We start from the raw sequence: 19051 nt of genomic DNA, 5'->3' as shown, positions 1-19051 counted from the left end.
CAGAAGATGTTATAGTGAAAACTTTATTATGATAAATAGACCGCTCGTCATGCATCTTTTCGTCTTTTAATATCTCATGTGGTAACCTTAGCCTGTACTCGTATGAGTTACTGAGTTTTAAGCCTGAGGTTAATTCCACTTTTTAAAGTAATTGGTATCTGGGAGGAACTTCTCCCATAAGCACGTGGCTGTAAGGAATGAAGCTATATGGGTTATTCTTTTTTATAAATGGAGGACAGAAAGTGCTGCCATCACTCATGCTAATGAATCTGTGTTTCCTTGTGCCTTTTAATTAGCTTTTAAGTACTATCTTAGCTTTTTTTGGGGAGGACCACGTTATTGGCTTGAAATGCGGAAATGTTCTGTGATACGTGGATGTACCAGTCTAAAGTAATTCAATATTAAAAAAAATGTGTTTTTTTCTTTTCTCTATGTAGCATAAGCCTCTAAGAGAGAGTATCAAGAGGCTGATTGGAAAACTCTTTAAAAAAATTACTGGCCTTTCTGTAAGCTTTATCTTCACCATTAAATTTTAACATCTGGACTTTATGTAGTTACGTTTAACTAATTAAATTGAAGAAAATACAGAAAGACAGAATGTTGCTTTTCAATTACTGTGCCCTGTGTAGCGTTTGTGATCTTTAAAAAAAAAGATAAATAAAAATACAATCTGTATTTGTTTCTTGTTTTTTCTACAGGGCCTGATGCCATAATCACAGTAGTTTGTGCCTGAGCTTCCTGAAACGTTTTATGTATTGTTCAAAGGCACTATATTTGCAGATTTCTAATAGATTTCTAATAATAATATCCAGTATTCTGTGGGCAAAAAGTAGGATGGTGGTCTTGTTACACGTTCCAAATTGATTATTTTTTTTTTTTGTTTCTTTTAGACTTTAGGTTTGACTAACGAGCTCTGCATATATTAGAATTTTCTGTGCTGCTTAGTATTACATTGTAATTTCAAATATCCATCATGATTGTCAAAATTGATGTTGCAAATTTGTTAAGCTAAATGTGCAGTGCTTTGCTATAAATGAGGGAAGGTCAGTGAGCCATATGGTGATGGGAGTTCAGTGGGGAATCTTGGTCACTACTGACTAGACTTTCAGATAAGCTGTAGACATCATAGAAATAGACGAGAGGATAAAATATGGAGAAGAATGACAGTCTTTCGATTCCTGTAACTTCTAGTGAATTATCTGTAAGCAGACAGAACAGAGGGGTCTCCTATTTTGTATGGATTGTTAAGGGGTTTGATTGATAAGGAATACTCTTTGTTTATTGCTTTCCTTGTCTTGAGATCATTAGACTGTCTAATTTCAGTATGATTTCTATTACTAGATTCATTATGAATCTATGATGCTTAAATTGTTCTTTCATTTAACAAAAAACACCATCAACAACAACAGGAAAAAAAATAAATTTACTTAGGCAGAAATCTTCAGGCACAATTAAAGATGTCTGCTAGTAGGACTTGAGGGTTGCCTTTGCCAAGTAAAACTTGTAGGTGTCTGTTTTGTACTCATAATTATTAGCTTGTCAAAAGAAACAGTCAGTCATCTCCTCGGAAAACCTTCAGAAAACTGTCTTTGAGTCTTTCCTATTTCAAGGTATCTCAGTTGGTTGTAACTTTAAACCTGTATGCTAGCAACATCTTTCAGATACTTGATTTCTTCCCCCTCCCCCCCTTTTTTTTTCTCTCCTCAAGTAATTGTCATTTTTATCATTTCTGTATTTAAGGAATAATATTGAGTACTGTGAATGTATTTGATAAATCTAAATCTTAATTTCAGAAACACGGCTGTTCAGAAGTGTCCTATCAAAATGTTATAATCTAGGGCAAATCCATTGCAGTCCAAGGAGTTGAAATATTCCAAAGCATTAAACTTTGTTGCTTAATTAAAAACAAACAAAACAACAACAACAAAAACCCCACAACTTTAAACACTTCATCAAAGGCAAGTCATTTTGCACTGACAGGTGGGAAATGCTTCCAGCCAGTGAGGCTGCTTAGTACCCACTTGGTTACTAAATGAATGGTTAGCATTGCCGAGAACTGCAGTATGGCTGGCCATTTTTGGGTTACCGATGTCACAGACTAGATTATTTCTCTTTTGAATGAAAGGCAATCCCTAGATAGCGGTGGAGAGGAATTTTGATGACAATGTTAGACTAAAATTCTAGTATTTCTGAAAAAATATAATGGAATTTGTCATGGCAATTCACAGCAGGCTAGACTTTTATTAAGAGCTGCTTACGAATAGCCTCATAACAAATGGAACAGTACATATCTGTCTCAAAAAGGAGAGAAATCAGTTTTATCTGGGTTTGAGTTTGCATTTCCAGATGTTTCTCACTTGGTAATTGGGCTGCTCAGCTGCCCTGATGTCCTGATGAATAGTTTCCAGGATCTTGGGTGGTGAAGGCTTAGCAGAGAACTATTTGTCATTTGAGGCCATTGGGATGCTTTTCATCTGTAGCAAATTCTGTTTCTAGTTCCTGTAGCACATCCCTGCCTTGTGCCTCGTTAACTGAACAACTTATTTGTATGGGTCCTTCAGTGGTAACCCCCCTTTTTAAACCTCTTCTACAGTGTAACATTGCAGTTACAACTCCAGTTAAGATTAAAAGATCTCTTTCATTTGGACATCTTTCCTTTTTACTTTTAACGTCAACCTTATGAAAATCACTCCCTTCTGCAGAGATTCTTTACACTTACAGTTAAGCCAATAACTGCTTTTGTTTTTAGAAGTGTAGCAACAAAAGTGTATGTTACAAAGAACTGCAGAAATAGTCGTAGTAACTATGAATAGCACTGGTGGTATTCTGTGGACATAAAGATGATGTTTGGGTACATCTTTATTGATGACCTGGGGAAGTAAACAGTGCATATTCATAAACTTCACAGGTGACGCTGCACTAGGGAATGAGTTAATGCAGTTGAGTAGGGCTGCCATCCAGAGGCACCCAGGAAGTCTGAAGGATAGATAGTCTGAAGAAGAGACAACTTTGAAGGCACATACTAGCAACCTACCAGAGAATCCTCAGATGCTGGGCAGGAGAACAAGAGACAGAAGGCATAAAGTCAAAAGAATTTTTTGGGCTGGCTGTAAGTTTTTTCCACACAAGGATGTGTGAGCAAGCCAGCATGGTATCCAGGGAAGTGGTCTGATTCACCATCCTGGTTTTGAAGACTTCAACAGACAAAGCCCTGAGGAACATGGCCTGATTCCATTGCTGACTCTGCTTTCACCAGGAGGTGGGACTGGAGGTCTCTCCAGCTCCTTTCTGACTGGAATGGTGCTATGACATCTCCCTCTAGACCAGGTTGCTTGAAGTCCCATCCAGCCTGGCCTTGAATGCTTCCACAGAGGGGGCATTCACCACCTCACTGGACAAACCTGCTCCAGTGATTACTAATAGTACTAGTAATTCTAGTTCACTAGTAATACTAATAAAGTTTAAGGTGCTAATTTTCCTGCACATGTATGTGTGTATATATATATATATATATATATTCTAAAATCTTTAAAATGTAATGCTGAAAATTCAGTTAGGGGAATCTCATCTGATGCCCATTTTGTTAGTGACAGTGGCAAAGTCTGACAATTCATATCGCTGTTGCCATAAATTGATATATGTTCCAATCCAATAGATTGAAAGGAAAGAGGTAATAAGAAAATACAGTTAGTGAAGGGAAATAATTGCCTTTAGAAGAAGAATCCCTATGATATTTTTAATTGTATGTCATTATCTCCCTTCTGCACATTACCTAGTTAATAAAAGCCCAGCATACTTTTGTTTCACAATTTTTAACCGCTGTGGACTTGCTAGAGATTAGATACTGATCACTCACCTTTGTTTATTAAATACAACTTAAGCCAGAAAGACAAAGTGCATTATAATTCCTATTTGGAAAGCCTTGAGTGTTCTAACCTGGCAGCAGCTTCCCCTGTGATGTCTGCCTTATTTGCCCAGGTTGTGTATCACAGTCCTCCTGTCTTTGTGTGAGTACTTGCTAGTTAACAAATCATAATAGCCATAGTGTTCAGCTGTGTGTTGTCTTTAACTGTGATGTGATCGATTAATATATTTTATTTGTATACTTTTGCTAAGAAGAAATATCAACATATGCAAAGCTGACTTTGAAATAGGACTTAAAACTTTAGTAGCTTGTGTTGCTAGTAAATGCAAAGTGTTACTGAGTTTAGCATTATTGGGCCAGATTTATTTTGAAGTTATAATGTTGAATAGTTGAAACTGCATGTGTACAGTTCTCAGTCTTTTTCCTTACATTCCTGTTTAGTAAAGCACAAAGGTACAAGAGTGAGGACCTGGAAAGGAAGCTGAGGTTTTTTTATTATTATTATAATTTATCTTCTTTTCTAGTTAGACGTCAGATCAGATAAGTGAACGCTTAAAGTGCCTAAATCCCCAAAGAGCAATTATTTTCTGAAGTAACTCAGTCATGATTACATTTTTATTTAATGACCATTGTTTCAGGCTTTGTTTCTTGTAGGCTTTGTTTTTATTAGGCCTCATGTTAGGCTTTCAATTGTGCTTCAGGCAAAAAAAAAAGGAGATGGACTCTTGGTGCATTAGAAAAAAGACTTTCCTAATCATAATTCTGTGTGTTTTGCTATTATTTTGGGGAGGTTGTTGTCTCTTAACATAGCAGATAGTGCTCATTCCTGTCTTAATGCCTTGACATTGTTCTCCCTTAAGCCCCATCCACACTCTGTTTTCTAAGTCACTCCAAAAGTAATGCCTCCTATTTGTTTCAGAGGAAGCTACAATAGCTACAAAGAGGAGAATAATGCAATTTGATAGAGCAAATTCTCAGCCATAAAGCACCTTTTTTTCAGCAATCGCCACCATTAATTGTGCATTTTTGCCAGTGATGAACAAGAGTCTGTATGCCACACTCATAAATATCTGCAGAGATGACCCACTGTCATTGTTGCCACTGCTGAAATGCACCACTCACCACCTCACTGTGCTCACATCCGCTGGTTGGTCTCCAGAAGAATTCAGCAAACATTTATTAAATGTAAATGGAGGAATCTAATTCCACAGTTTTGCTTCATATGTGCTTCCATATCAGAGGCCAATTTTCACACTGCCCCTCTGCTGCCATCTGTCCCACAGAAACAAAATGTAGTGGAATACTGATGAGAAGGTTCAACCTCTGCTGTTGTATTACCAACATCTGCCTCAGACATTGTGAGCCAGCGTTGTAAAATATAGGAGGTGTTACTTTCAGAGCAGCTCTGTACTTGTGCACGTCTGTTACCTTGTGTAGCCATCCACCTGCAGCCACTTTGGTCTGAAGCCATTGTAGTGAATCTGTTACACATTGATTATATTACTTTGTATTTCATTGCGAGTTAATTGTGCAATGTGTACATGTAAGTAGGAGTTGTAGAAAGTCTTGAAGTGGGTACATGTAAGAACCAGTGAAGTGAATATATTGAACTGTATGTTCTTGCTTGGATACTGTTGTCACTAGTTAGCTGGAAAGTCTTTACAGAGGATACAATCAAAAGAGCTTCCTACTAAAACCTTTCACGGAATCATAGGGGTTGGAAGGAACCTCCAGCGATCAAGTCCAACCCCCCTGCTAAAGCAGGTTCCCTACACCAGGTCACACAGGTAGGCATCCATGAGGGTCTCGAATATATCCAGAGAAGGAGACTCCACAACCTCCGTGGGCAGCCTGTTCCAGTGCTCCGTCACCCTCACCCTGAAGAAGTTCTTGCGCACATTAGTGCAGAACTTCCTATGCTCCAGTTTCTGGCCCTATCTCCTTGTCCTTTCTACACACACTGCTGAAGAGTCTGGCCTTGCCACTTTGCCACCCACACCTCAGATATTTATCGACCTGGATCAGATCCCCTCTCAGTCTTTTCTCAAGGCTAAGCAGACCCAGTTCACTTAGCCTTTCTACATAGGGGAGATGCCCCAGGCCCTTCACCATCTTTGTGGTCCTCTACTGGACTATTTCCAAGAGATCCCTGTCTTTTGTACTGGGGAGCCCAGAACTGGACGCAGCACTCCAGATGAGGCCTCACCAGGGCAGAGTAGAGGGGGAGGATCACCTCCCTCGACCTGCTGACTACGCTCTTTTTAATGCACCCCAGAATGCCATTGGCCCTTTTGGCCCCGAGGGCACACTGCTGGCTCATGGACTACCTGTTGTCTGCCAGGACACCCAGGTCCCTCTCTGCAGAGCTCCTCTCGAGCACGTTATCCACCAACCTGTTTTGGTGCATGCAGTTATTCCTCACGAGGTGCAAGACTACATTTGCTTTTGTTAAACCTCATCTGGTTTCTTACTGCCCAGCTCTCCAGCCTGTCCAGGTCTCACTGAATGGCAGCACAGCCTTCAGGTGTGTCAGCCAATCCTCCCAACTTCGTATCATCAGTAAACTCGCTGAGAGTGGCCACTATCCCCTTGTCAAGGTCACTGATGAAGATGTTGAACAACACCGGACCCAGCACCACTAGTTACATGTCTCCAATGAGACTCTGCACCACCAGTGACGACCCTATGTGCTCTGCCAGTCAGACAGTTCTCAACCCACCTCACTGTCCACTCATCTATCCCATGCTTCCTCAACTTTGTTGTAAGGATGTCGTGGGAGACAAATGCTTTGCTGAAATCAAGGTAGGCTACATCCACTGCTCTCCCCCATCCACCCAGACAATGGCAGCGTCATAGAAGGCCCTTGGTGAACCCATGCTGACTACTCCTAATAACCTCCTTTTCTCCCAGTTGTCTGGAGATAGCATCCAGCACAAGCTGTCCCATCACCTTTCCAGGGACAGAGGTGAGGCCAACTGGCCTGTAATTAACCAGATCTTCCTTCTTGCACTTTTTGAAGAACAGAGTAACACTGGCTATCCTCCAGTCTTCAGGTACTTCCCCCATTCTCCAAGACCTCTCAGAGATAATAGAGAGCTGTTCAGCAATCACCTCTGCCGGTTCCCTCAGCACACATGGATGTGCCCCATCGTGTTCCATGGATTTATGAACACTGGTGTTGCCTAGGCACTCACGGATCACCTCTTCCCTGACTAAAGGGAAGTCTTCCATTCCCCAGACCCTCTCACTAACCTCCAGGATCTGGGATTCCTGAGGGAGAGCTTTTTCACTGAAGACAAAAGCAAAGACAGTGTTCAGTATCTCTGCCTTCTCAGCATCCTCCATTACCAGAACACCCCCCTCGCTTAGTAGGGAACTCACATTCTCCCTAGTCTTCCTTTTACTGTTAACATACTTTAAAAAGCCTTTTTTATTATCCTTTATCACTTTTGCCAGATTCAATTCCAGGTGGGCTTTAGCCTTCCTTGTCACATCCCTGCAGGCCATGACAATGTTTCTATATTCTTCCCAAGTGGTCATGGACCTTCTTCTTCCCTTTGAGTTTGCGTATGTGCTCCTTGCTCATCCACACAGGTCTTCTACCACCCTTTCCGGATTTCTTGCTCACAGGGCCACACTGATCCTGAGCTTGGAGGAGCAGCTGTTTAAATGCTGACCAGCCCTCACAGTCCCCCTTACCTTCTAACACCCTAACCCACAGGATAGCTCCAAGCAGGTCCCAGAAGAGATCAAAGTTCACTGTCCTAAAGTCCAGGGTAGCAATTGCTGGCTTGATGACGAAGAGGAAAGAGCTTAGAATCATAGGTAGAATTGTAGAATCTTACTGCATCTTTTAGCTGTTCTTTATTATCCATTTCCAGAGAATGATGGGAAAAAATAGTAAATTGTGAAGTGCGCTTTGAGGTTTTGTTTGTAACGATGTTTCTTAATGAGCTATCTTGCATTTCTAGGACCTTCCCCAAAGATAGGCAACCTGCTTGTGTCTGGTGTAGGCAGAATTGCTTTCCCATTCTAGTTCTCTAGAGAGCTCTCTCATTGCCGTCTCCCCGAAGAGTCCAGTTAATTATCTGTTCTGCCTAGCTTCTCTAACAGTGGGATCTGTCATGCACTGCACCCAGCTGAATCAGCGCTGCTTTATTCCTTCTTCCTTCTCAGTGCTAATGCTCATCTAGTCTCACGCAGAGCCAACTGAGTTCATCAATATAGGAAAATAATAATCTTTTAAGCTTGATTTTTGCAAGATTTTATGAAGATAGACCTGCATTCTTCACCACTGTCTGTGCCTCCAAATGGTACTCAATTGGTTCTTTGGTGCTTATGTTTACTGAACTGAAAATACCCATCATAAGGGGAGTTGATCAGCTGACCTCTCTTCATCACTCAGAAATCTGGGTGAGTAGTGCTTTTAACAAAACAGATACATCTAAAGATGTAGGTTCTTTTCATTCTGTGTATATGCTTGCAACATGTTTCTACATACATTACCATGTTTATGAAAGAACTCTGTTGTTCATGGACTTGAGGCCACATTAGTACTAGGTTTTGATATGTACTCTGCTCTTGAAGTGTGTAGAGCACTGGCGCTTGAAACTGATGCCGCTTCTCAAATCAAGCTTATAGAAAGTAGTAAGAATGGATACTTTACTGTACAGTCAGGTATAGTATCTGGTTTGAGCTCTGAGTTCAGCTTTTCCTTATCTTAAGTGACACTTAGAATCTAACCTTAGTAAAGAGTAATGCCATGGTATAGGGCTGTTCTTTAGAGCACATTTAAAATATACTGGAAGTGTTGCAATTAGGCTGTAAAACTGAGATTGTGTTCAAGCGTATGTGAAATACCTTCATTTGAGTGTTAACATTATAAAGATTTAAAGAAATTCAGAGGAAAAACACAGCAGCATGTGTCCTATTTATGGTCAGAAACTATCAAACCGGTTTTTAATTACATATATTTTCTTTCTCAGTGGCTGTTGGGTGTAGTGAAAGAGGGAGAAAATAGAACAATTAGCACACCATATGTACAAACTGGAGAATACAGTCTGTAGGTGTATGCTGAATAAGAATTTGCTCAAGTTCCATCGATTTTACTTATTTCTTTTATTGTATTTTGGAAGACTTGCTACCAGTAATGGATACTTGCTGTTTTATTGTTGATTGTTGTCGTTGTTCCTTTTCCTTTAAGCTAAGAAAACAAATTATGTTAGGGCCTTGTATCTTTTGTCAGTCCTTCTTTTCTTGCAGAAAATATTATGTTTATGCACAGTTAGACCCTACATAGATATGTGGGATGATTTGAAATCCATCCATTATCAAGCAGCAAAATTACACTGCCTCTTAATGATTTGGAGTTGTTTTGGTGTTTTTTTTTATTCCTAGGAGAAAGCAGCTTCCCCTTCAAATCTTTCTAGGACACCAGCTGCAGATGAGAATGAGCTTCCATATTTAATACATTCTATTAACTTCACACATACAAACGCTCGCTCGCTCGCACACCCCAGTGTCACATTATAGGTGAACAGGCCCTAATTAAAAGCGCACACCATCTGCCGGTGTGTGGCAGCAGGGTGGGACTCCATAACCATCCTGGTTCTTGTGATTGAAATGTATTATTTATGAGCTCAAGGAGAAAATATGCCTTTTGGCTGAAGGAGCTGGCATTAAGAGCTGGAGAGCACCATCTAATGGCATGGAGTGACACTGTCTGATGATCCTTCATTTTCTTCCTTTCTCTTTCTCTGTAGCCTCCGCCAATGTTAATTTTATTTTTCAGTATAGTGTGCGTGGGGTTTTTCATGATCGTGTTCAAAGCAATTTTGTGTCTCATGTTTCACTTGTACATGGGATTGAAAACAGTTGTTGAAACATTACACTAATAGTGGTGTTGTCAGCACCCTTTTTTACTTCCAGTGCCACACATAGGGTTTTACTTTCTGTATTAAAAATAGTACTGACCAGGTAGTAGAGAAATGGAATGTTACCAAGATAGCAGAGCAAAAGGCCAGTTCTCCTCCTAACCTTCAAACAAATGGTGTAATAAGAAGTATGTATTGCTGAGTCTGAACATTTTGTTTTATTATGGAAATGGGCCCTACTTTTTATCAAGCAATACTCTGCAAACTGCATGAAGGTTCTTATTGGCTTCAGAAGAAACAGTACAATATCAGGGGTGGCTTCACATTTGGATCTTCCTTTCTGAAAGGAGAAATCAAAAGCTCTCCCTGCTCGCAGAGATCATGTTTCTGTTTGTGAGTGATGGCTGAGGAGGTGTTGGACTGAAAGTTGAAATACACTTTGTCAGGAGAAGGAAGGGATTACAAAGAAGGAACCCTTTTTGGTTTGGTCAATCTGTCACTCTACCTGTGACTGCCAGACTGGAAAGTCAAAACTGGTAATAAATGTATAATGCATGTAGCAGTTAGCACTGAGAACTGCAGAGCACTTGGAATAATAGTAATCACACTGAAGCAAAATCATCCGAGATATGATTTTTTTATTCTTGTTTTGTTGAAGCCATTTTTTTTTTGGTGGTGCTTTTGTTTGCTTTTAATGAGCTTTGCATTAACCAAGCTGGCTATGCAACAGTATGTTTATGGTAGTTGCAAGCAGAGCTATAGGGACTGATTTGATGGTGGGGGTTTGGAATGAGACAATCTTTAAAGTCCCCTCCAGCCCAAGATATTCTATCATTCTGTGACTTGACTGATATGAAAAGTGTGAAGATTTCCTACAGCTTCCAGTAAAATAAACAAATAATAACAACAATAATAATAAGTGATCACTATTTCTACTCCAACAAAATCCTAATTAAAAATATATATTTTGAAATAAGCATTTGTACATTTATTGAATTCAGTATGTTTTATGGCATGTTGAAACGTCATAAAACTGTGGCACACTTATAAACATGTTGTCTTGTTGTTTATATTTAGGACATACGCCATCAGAAGGATAAGAGACGCCTTCAGAGAAAACAAGAATGTAAAGGATTCTGAAAAAATAGAAGAACTAGTGAGTAAAGCAAAAGAAAACCTAGAGATTATTCATCGGCAGGTACAGTTATTTGTAATTTTATCTAAGAGTTGTATACATCTCATTAAACTGGCTCATGCTATTATAGATGGAAAAAATAGGTCCTTGTGCAAAACATCTCTGGATGAAGTGTAGTTTTTGTATATCTGGGTTTGTGAGAATGGGAAGGATTCATTTATCCACTGCAGTTACAATTGGGGAATTTAGGGGAGCTTGTTCCAGTAGCCTGAAGACATACATAAATTTATATGTCTTGTGTTGTTTTTTCAGCTGTTTATTTTACTACCTTTGTCTTTTTCTTCACTCTGTTCCTCTGTTCCGCTCTCAGTTTCCTTTGAATCTCTTTTCTGTAGCTCATGTATATTATGTAGGCCGCTTCAAAAAGCAATGCCTCCTGTTTATTTCCATGGAAACTACAACAGATACAAAGAGCGCAATAAGGCTATTTGATAGAGCAAATTCTCAGACACAGAATACCTTTCTTCAGTAATCACTACCATTAGCTACATGTTTCCACCAGTAATGAAAAAAAGCCTGCATGCTTCACTCATAAAGATCTGCACCTGTGGAGGTTGCCCACTGTCACTGCTGCCACTACTGAGATGCACCACTCACTGTCTCACTGTGCTCACATCCACTGGTTGGTCTCCAGAAGCATTCAGCTAGCATTCACTAAATGTCAATGGGTGCCATCTTATTTCCATTTGGAGGAATTCAGTTCCATCCCTTTGCTTCATCCACACATCTGTGTCAGACGTCATTCTGTCAGATTACCTCTTTGCTACCATCTGTTCCATCACAACAAAAGGTAATGGAATATTGATGGGAGGGTTCAGCCTTTACTGCCGTACCACCAACACCTGCCTCTGATGTCTTGGGTTGACATAGTTAAAAAAATAGGAGACATTACTTTCAGAGCAGCCCTCACAGATTTCCATTCCTCATTCCTTGCATTGCAGTTTTAGATATGTGCCTGTGACAACCTCTCCATGTAGTTTTGCCTTTTGTGGTTGTTTTTCCCATGTTTGAACAACATCAGAACATAAAAATCATAAAGTGAGTTAAGTGAATGCTGACTAAATGTATTTCCAGGCGGGGTGATACATTTTTCCTGGAAAAAGGTTGAGTCACTGGCAATACTTTTCTCTAGGACGTTCTGAGTAGCATTTATAGTATCACTGTCCCTTCCACTAGGTACCATATTTAGGTAAGAACTTCAGTAGGTAATATGTGCAGATCCGTTATGCAGGGAAGAAAAGAAGACAGGAGAAGATCATAGACAAGCTGCAAAAGATAAGAATGCACAAAGACCAATTCTGCCACTTGCAGAACTTTGCATCATGATAGTAACAGTCTGTGGAGATGAGATCTCCCATAATGAAATGCTACAGATAAGGTCCATTTGGGATTTTAATTAATAAAATGTCAGCATGTCAGAAAATTGCTCTGATGGCTGTGAGTAAAAATATAAACATAACTTTGATAAGTTGGAGAAGTGTTAGTGAGGCTGCAGCTGTAACTATATTGCTGTGAAATGGATGACTGATGTGGTAATAGGTTTTATTTATGGTTTTAAATGTTACTAGGACCTACTTGGCACAACTTTTTCATAAGAACAAGTATTTTCTCTTTCTGAAAAGAGCTCAGTGTCAAGGCATCAGAACACTAGGAACAGGTGAAAATACCAGTCCTATGTACCTAACTTGAATGTGGGAATGGTTCATAGTATATTAACTTTCGGGGTACCCCAAATTCATACGGGTAGAATATGACTCTCTGTATAAGCCTAAACAAAAAGACCAGCTCTAAGTTAGATGGTGGATAAGTCTTCCTTAAATAAAAGCTTTCAACATTTTTCCTTCAAGAAGACGTGATTCTTTCTATTCGTCTGAGTTGTAATAGATCTGGAACAGATTTTAAAATAGAATTTAACACTTCTGGACAAATTTTATGAACGCAGAGATTACCTTGTTACTGTAAATGCGGAAAAAATGGCAGTTTTCTAAAACAAGAGTCTTGATGGGGGAGACTTTCTCCTTTATGGAGTGCTTCTTGTTTCAAATCTTTCATATTTTTGTTTTAGCCAAAAGGTCGTCCATGTCAGCTATTTGAGCTGTCTTGGAGAGGGTAGGAAGAAGAGGCAGGCTTGATTAATCTCTTAATGTTATATACAATTGCTGTTCATTGTAAAGGAGTAGTTGTGCTATAAGAACACTTTGCATCCATTGGTTGGTAGTAAACATTTTGAACATGCATAAAACGTGTGCATGTGCCACTACTTGCAGATATACCTTTAGCATGCATGTATATGACCAACAGGTAATATCATAAACCAGTCTCTGTTTTGCAGTGATAAAAATTTAATATGTTAATCAAGATCATGACAACAATTAAAAAACAAAAAAAAATAGGCAAGACTTGTTATTTTCTCTTATGAAGGATTCTGCCAATTCTACCAGTACAACCATTCTAATGTGCTACTTTTTTCTTCCACTTTGCTACTTAATCAAATAAATATTATGGTAAACATTATAGTAAATGTTTCTCAGTTCACAATGGAGAAATCCTGGAGAGCCATATTTCAGTTTACAGTGTTATATGTAATTCTTGCTTTAAAATGCTTTATGTGTAGGTGTAAAGCTTTCTGCCAGGAAGGTATTTGGGAACAGTAAAGGCACGTAGGGCTCTTGTACGCTTTTGATTCAAGTTCCACTGGGATTTTCTGAATACATAAATCTCTGTGTATATGTTTTATCTTTACAAACACGTAAAACTCATGCTTAGTGTGAATACATTAGATATATTATAAACTGTTGTCAAGCAAGTGGCATTGAATACCTATCTTTTTGAAGGTGGTTGTTCCTTGAAGGATGTCTTTGTCACTAGGACATAACCAGAATAATGCAGAAGGGCTTCAGTTATTGCTAAAGCCAGAAGTTTTTGTTCACATGTTCACTCTCAGTAGTTTAAGCGGTTTCTCCCATGTTGTAGGTAATGCTAGAACCTGGGGCAAGGGGGGGTTGAACCATGGAAGCACACGGCAACACTCTCATATGTAAAATGTATCTGCTAAAGTAGTTTTAAATAGCATCACATTTTGGTATCATTTCGTGTAGTGATTTTAGGAAAAATGCACTTGAAAGGTAAGGAATATTAGAGATTTCAGCACAACTTTCACATTTTAACATTGCTAAAACTGAAACTTACGTTTAATTGTTTCATATGTTGCACTACTAGATTTCCAATTTCAAAGCATGATTATGCTGCATACATTTGAAAAGGCATGTGTGTTTCTATAACATATATATTTGTTGGAGTCAAAACAGCAATGTAAGGCAGAGGAATGTTAAGCAAAAAAAAGATCTTATAAAGGAAAATGAATTTATCAAGATAATTTTGGAGCCTTGAATTCCTTGAAGACTTCCTGAAGCTTTGGTTACAACAATTTGTGTTTGCTCAGTCATTCCTTCACCCCACAGCACACCCAAAGAAAAGTTTTTCTAATAAATGGAGAACTGTTGTTCTCTGCAGTATTTCTATCTGTACATGGCATAGGTCATAGAGTTGTAGAATTCTGAGCTGGAAGGGACCCATGAGGATCATGTAGTCCGACTGCTGGCTACAAACATGACCACTCTAAGTACAAACCCTTTGTCTGAGAGCACTGTTCAGTTGTAAAGCAAGGAGTAAATACTGGAAAAAATAGTAATCATCTGTCCTAAAAGTAAACTTTTCACCAGAACTATAATTATACTTAGAATCAAATTTCATATTAATATATGTTTGCTGTCACGTTTAATTGTGCTCTGAGGGGGCAGAAGAATCACTCTTGCTCTTTGTTTAATTGAAAATACAAGTAATGAAGTCATCTGACATTATTAAGAGTTTGTATTTGAAACTAACTGAGCATAACATAAAGTGTGCTTGTTTTTAAAGGCACAAGTGCTGAAGCAATAACAAGATCTAGTGAGCATTTTTTGCTAAATTTGGGATTTATTATGATGTAGCACATTTTGTTATTGCTGACTTTTTATAGTGTATCAATAGAAATTAAATAATATCTCACCTAGTTGACAATTCGCTGTTACTCTAAAATCAAATTTATATTCACTTTACATTCTAATTTATGGTTTAGTCATCAGAGTGACCATTGAAGTGTAAGGTTCATAAATAACTATTTGAATCAGCCTAGTGGGAAATGTGAAATAGTGACAGATTACTGTCATTTTCCTCATGTCAGTCACTGTTCAATTTACTTGAATGTTATAAAGGTAGCTTTATAAATCTGAAAAGCATGGAGGAACATTAATCTCCACCTTAGCCGTCCTCTGCATGTTTTGATTTAAAAATAGGATTGCTAAAGGAGCAACACTGATTCTTAATGTAGTTTACAAAGATCATGTGCTTGTGTGTTCAACTGTGTAAACAGCACCCTCTATGGCATCCTCCCTTTCAAGGAGGGCACTGTCTGAAATGCACTGTTACAAGTTTGAAGTAGAAAGTTATTAAAAGTTTTCAGGATAATTCTTTGATGTCCTTAAGAATGAGTATCATTGCAACAGCCATTACTAGCCATGTTAGTATGGAGTAATTTGTGAATTTCTGTCACTGTTGGAATATATGAGAGGCAGGAGAATTTGCCCTGAAATGTTATTGATTGTACTATTTTTGTTACCACATAACTGGAGTTCCTTTACATAATCTGAAGAGATACAAATCACTTTTAACAATCTTCAGCAGTGATATCATGAAGTATTAGCCAGTCAAGACACAAGGATCTCATTCCTTTGCAGCTGTTCAAGGGTGTGTTCTAAGGGGAGAGATAGACAAACATCCTCATAGGCATAAGTTGTTTTTCCTCAGGTTTGACTCTCTTATGGTTTCCTTTAGATGTGAAGAGTGAAGGAACATGGCTTTGAAATATGAAAATTTTATTATAAAGGCTTCACCGATCATAATAAATGTTAAGTGCTAGCAGCATTTTGGATAAGTTCATTTCTAATCCTCGCAATATTCTTTTATTATAGTAACTTTAGTTCTGTTTAATGAAATCCTTTGTGACTACGTCTTGATAGAAGTCTGTGTCATAATGAGCATGAGATTTAGGTTTCATATTGCATTTCTTCACATTTGCCATCTCCAGTAAATATGATTGATATGGTTTTGTTTTGAATTCTCTGTAAGATAAGAATTGTTCTTTAAACTTTCATTTTATTTTTCAAACAAGCCATGTTGCCCGGGCAGGTGTGCACTGCCAAGGACTGCATCTTCTTGAGCCATTTATTGGCAGTAGCTGGTCATAGCAATGCAAAGATTGAAGTAACTTTTGAATTGGAAATGATAATTAATATACTAATATAGCATTTGTATTAATATGAACTGGCAATAATACAGCCACAGTGTGATAGAGCATGTTTTTATTAATCAAAATAGTATAAATATTCAAGTATGTTTAATCAGTAATACCAAGAGGAGTAACTTCAGTTATGATTACTCTTAAGAAGCAAAATGCAAAAGCACCTTACTTTACTGCACCTACTTTCATTTTTATTGATTATTCTCCATAGTTTCATCAGCAAACATTCTCATGGGGAACCTCAATCATGTTGATTTTTGTTGTATAAGCAACATGGCCAGGCACACATAGTCCAGGCAGTTGCTGCGATGCATTGGTGATAACTTTTTGACATAAGTGGTGGAAGGAGCTGATGAGGATAGGTGTGCTACCTGACCTTTTACTTTTTTCCTAGTTTTTACTAACAAGGGAGGGCTGGTCAGGGATGTGATGGTTGGGTGAAGCTTGGGAGGCAGTGAATACAAGATGGTGGAGCTCAAGGTCTTGTGTGGAAGAAGCAAAGCAATAAGTAGAATTGCTACCATGGACTTCAGAGAACCAATTTTGACTTCTTCAGAGACCTAGTTGAAGGTATCCCATGGGCTAGAATGTTAGAAGTTAAGGAGGCCTGGTAAGCACTTAAACACCACTTCTTCCATGCTGAAGATCAGTGCATCATGGAAACTGGAGAAAGGTGGCAAGAGGCCTGTGTAGGTGAGGAAAGAAGGTCCATAAAATGTGAAAAAAGGGCCTGTCCACCTGGGAAGAATATAGGAATGTTGTCAGGGCCTGTAGGTATGTACTGATGAAGGCTTAAGGCCCTCTTGAAGTTAAAGCTTGCAGGATAACAAGAAATGCTTGTCTGTCTGTTTCTAAGTATGTCAACAGTAGAAGGAAGGCTAGGGAAAATGTGAGTCCCCTATTCAGTGATGTTGGGAACCATGGTAGCAGAGGGACACTGAGAAGATGGAAATTCTGAATGCCTTCTTTGCTTTGGTCTTTAATAATAAGACTAGGTCTCAGGAATCCCAGGCCCTGAAGGTAAAAATCTGGGTAAAAGGGGACTTCCCATTGGCTGGAGTGGATTTGGTCAGAGAGCATGTAGACAAAATCAGCACACACAAATCTATGAGCCCCAATAGGATGCACTTGTGTGTGTTGAGAGAACTGTCAGAGACGTTTGCTGAACCACTCCATATTATCTTTGAAAGGTCCTGGCAAATGGGAGAGGTACCTGAAGACTGGAGGATAGCCAGTGTCACTCCAGTCTTTAAAAAGGTCAAGAAGAAGAATCTGGGAAACTACGGGCTGGTCTGCCTCACCTCCATCCCTGGAAGGGTGATGGAACAACTTGTTTGGGATGCCATCTCCAAGTAATTGAAAGAGAAGGTGGTTATCAGGATTGGACTTAACAACAGGAAATCACGCTTGACCAACCGGATAGCCTTCTATGATGATTCCACTGGCTGGGTAGATGTGTGGAGAGCAGTGGATCTTGTGTACCTTGACTTCAGCAAGGTGTTTGACACAGTCTTCCACAACATTCTTGTTATGAAACTTTGAAGATGTTGGATAGATGAGTGGGCATTGAGGTGGATTGAGAACTGACTGACTAGCAGAACTCAGAGGGTGGTCATTAGCCGCATAGAATCTGGTTGTAGGCCTCTAGCTAGCAGTGTTCCCCTGACGCTGGTGCTGGGCCTGGGCCTGGTCAGTATTTTCATCAGCATCTTGGATGAAGGCATAAAGTCCACCCTCAGCAAGTTTATAGTTTTTCTTAAAAACAAACAAACAAACAAAAAAACTCTTTGAAAATGTATAAAATGTAACATATGTATGTATTTATATATTTTTAATATTCAGGTTCTCAATGGCCAATACCTACTTTTCTACTGAGTTTTATTGATTTACCATTTTTACTTAAGACATATGTCATTGGAAATGTCATATTACAGGTGTACATTGGCACTTTCCATGCAGGTCAGAGCCAAAGTTGCATGTAGGGAGTACTGTCCCATTTAGTATGTTAAAAGCAAAGGTAGAAGCTGGAAGGAGTTTTCAAATGCCTCACTTGTGGAAGAAAAGCAGGAGGGAAACAACATGATCAAAAAATCCTGTTGAAATAGTTATATCAAATCACTCAACAGAATCAATTTTGGGAGGTAATCAAGCATCCATACACTTGTAAATGCTGGCAGTGACATTTAGCTATACTCATAATGGTTGGCATGAACTTCTTTAACTTTTCTTACTCCTAGTCTGACATAATACAAGTAGTCAATTTTTAATCGCTTTGGCAGATAATGAGTTCCCAGTTTGATTGGTTCTAAATTTATACTGCAGTTTTTTTGGCAAAGCCAAATACCGAATTTTAGTCAGCTGACTTAGAGTAGTGGAGGCATCAGAGGGATTGTTCTGTGGGATGGTTTTGGTTTTAATTCCAAAGATCTTTCATTTCATTATCATTATTATTATTATTATTATTATTATCATTATTATTATTATTATTATTATTATTAACTTCTCATAGTCATTTAGTCATTCTATGACAGGGATTGATGATACTTAAGAGCCTAAAACTAAGTGTGGTGAGGCATTGAAACAGGCTGCCTGGAGAGGTGGTGGATGCCTTGTCCCAGAAGATGTTCAAGGTCAGGCTGGACGTGGCTCTGTGCAACCTGATGTATCTGTAGGTTTCCCTGTTCATTGCAGGGGAGTTAGGCTAGATGACCTTTAAAGGTTCCTTCCAGCTCAAATGATCCTGTGATTTTAAAGCTGAAGTGGGGTAGCATCAAATTCAC

The 19051-nt window shown here is 38.9% G+C and overlaps 1 protein-coding gene across 1 annotated transcript in view; it reads left to right on the top strand.

Moving 5' to 3' along the window:
* LYRM4 (LYR motif containing 4) overlaps positions 1 to 19051 on the top strand; it is an 87307-nt gene that overhangs the window by 11916 nt on the left and 56340 nt on the right. The window contains exon 2 of the mRNA XM_072327761.1: positions 10816 to 10936. Coding sequence (XP_072183862.1) covers positions 10816 to 10936 — 121 coding nt within the window. The remainder of the gene's footprint in view (positions 1 to 10815; positions 10937 to 19051) is intronic.

Source organism: Excalfactoria chinensis, chromosome 2, assembly GCF_039878825.1.
Source record: "Excalfactoria chinensis isolate bCotChi1 chromosome 2, bCotChi1.hap2, whole genome shotgun sequence".
NCBI classification, from domain to species: domain Eukaryota; kingdom Metazoa; phylum Chordata; class Aves; order Galliformes; family Phasianidae; genus Excalfactoria; species Excalfactoria chinensis.
This window is presented reverse-complemented; position numbering and strand designations above follow the sequence as displayed.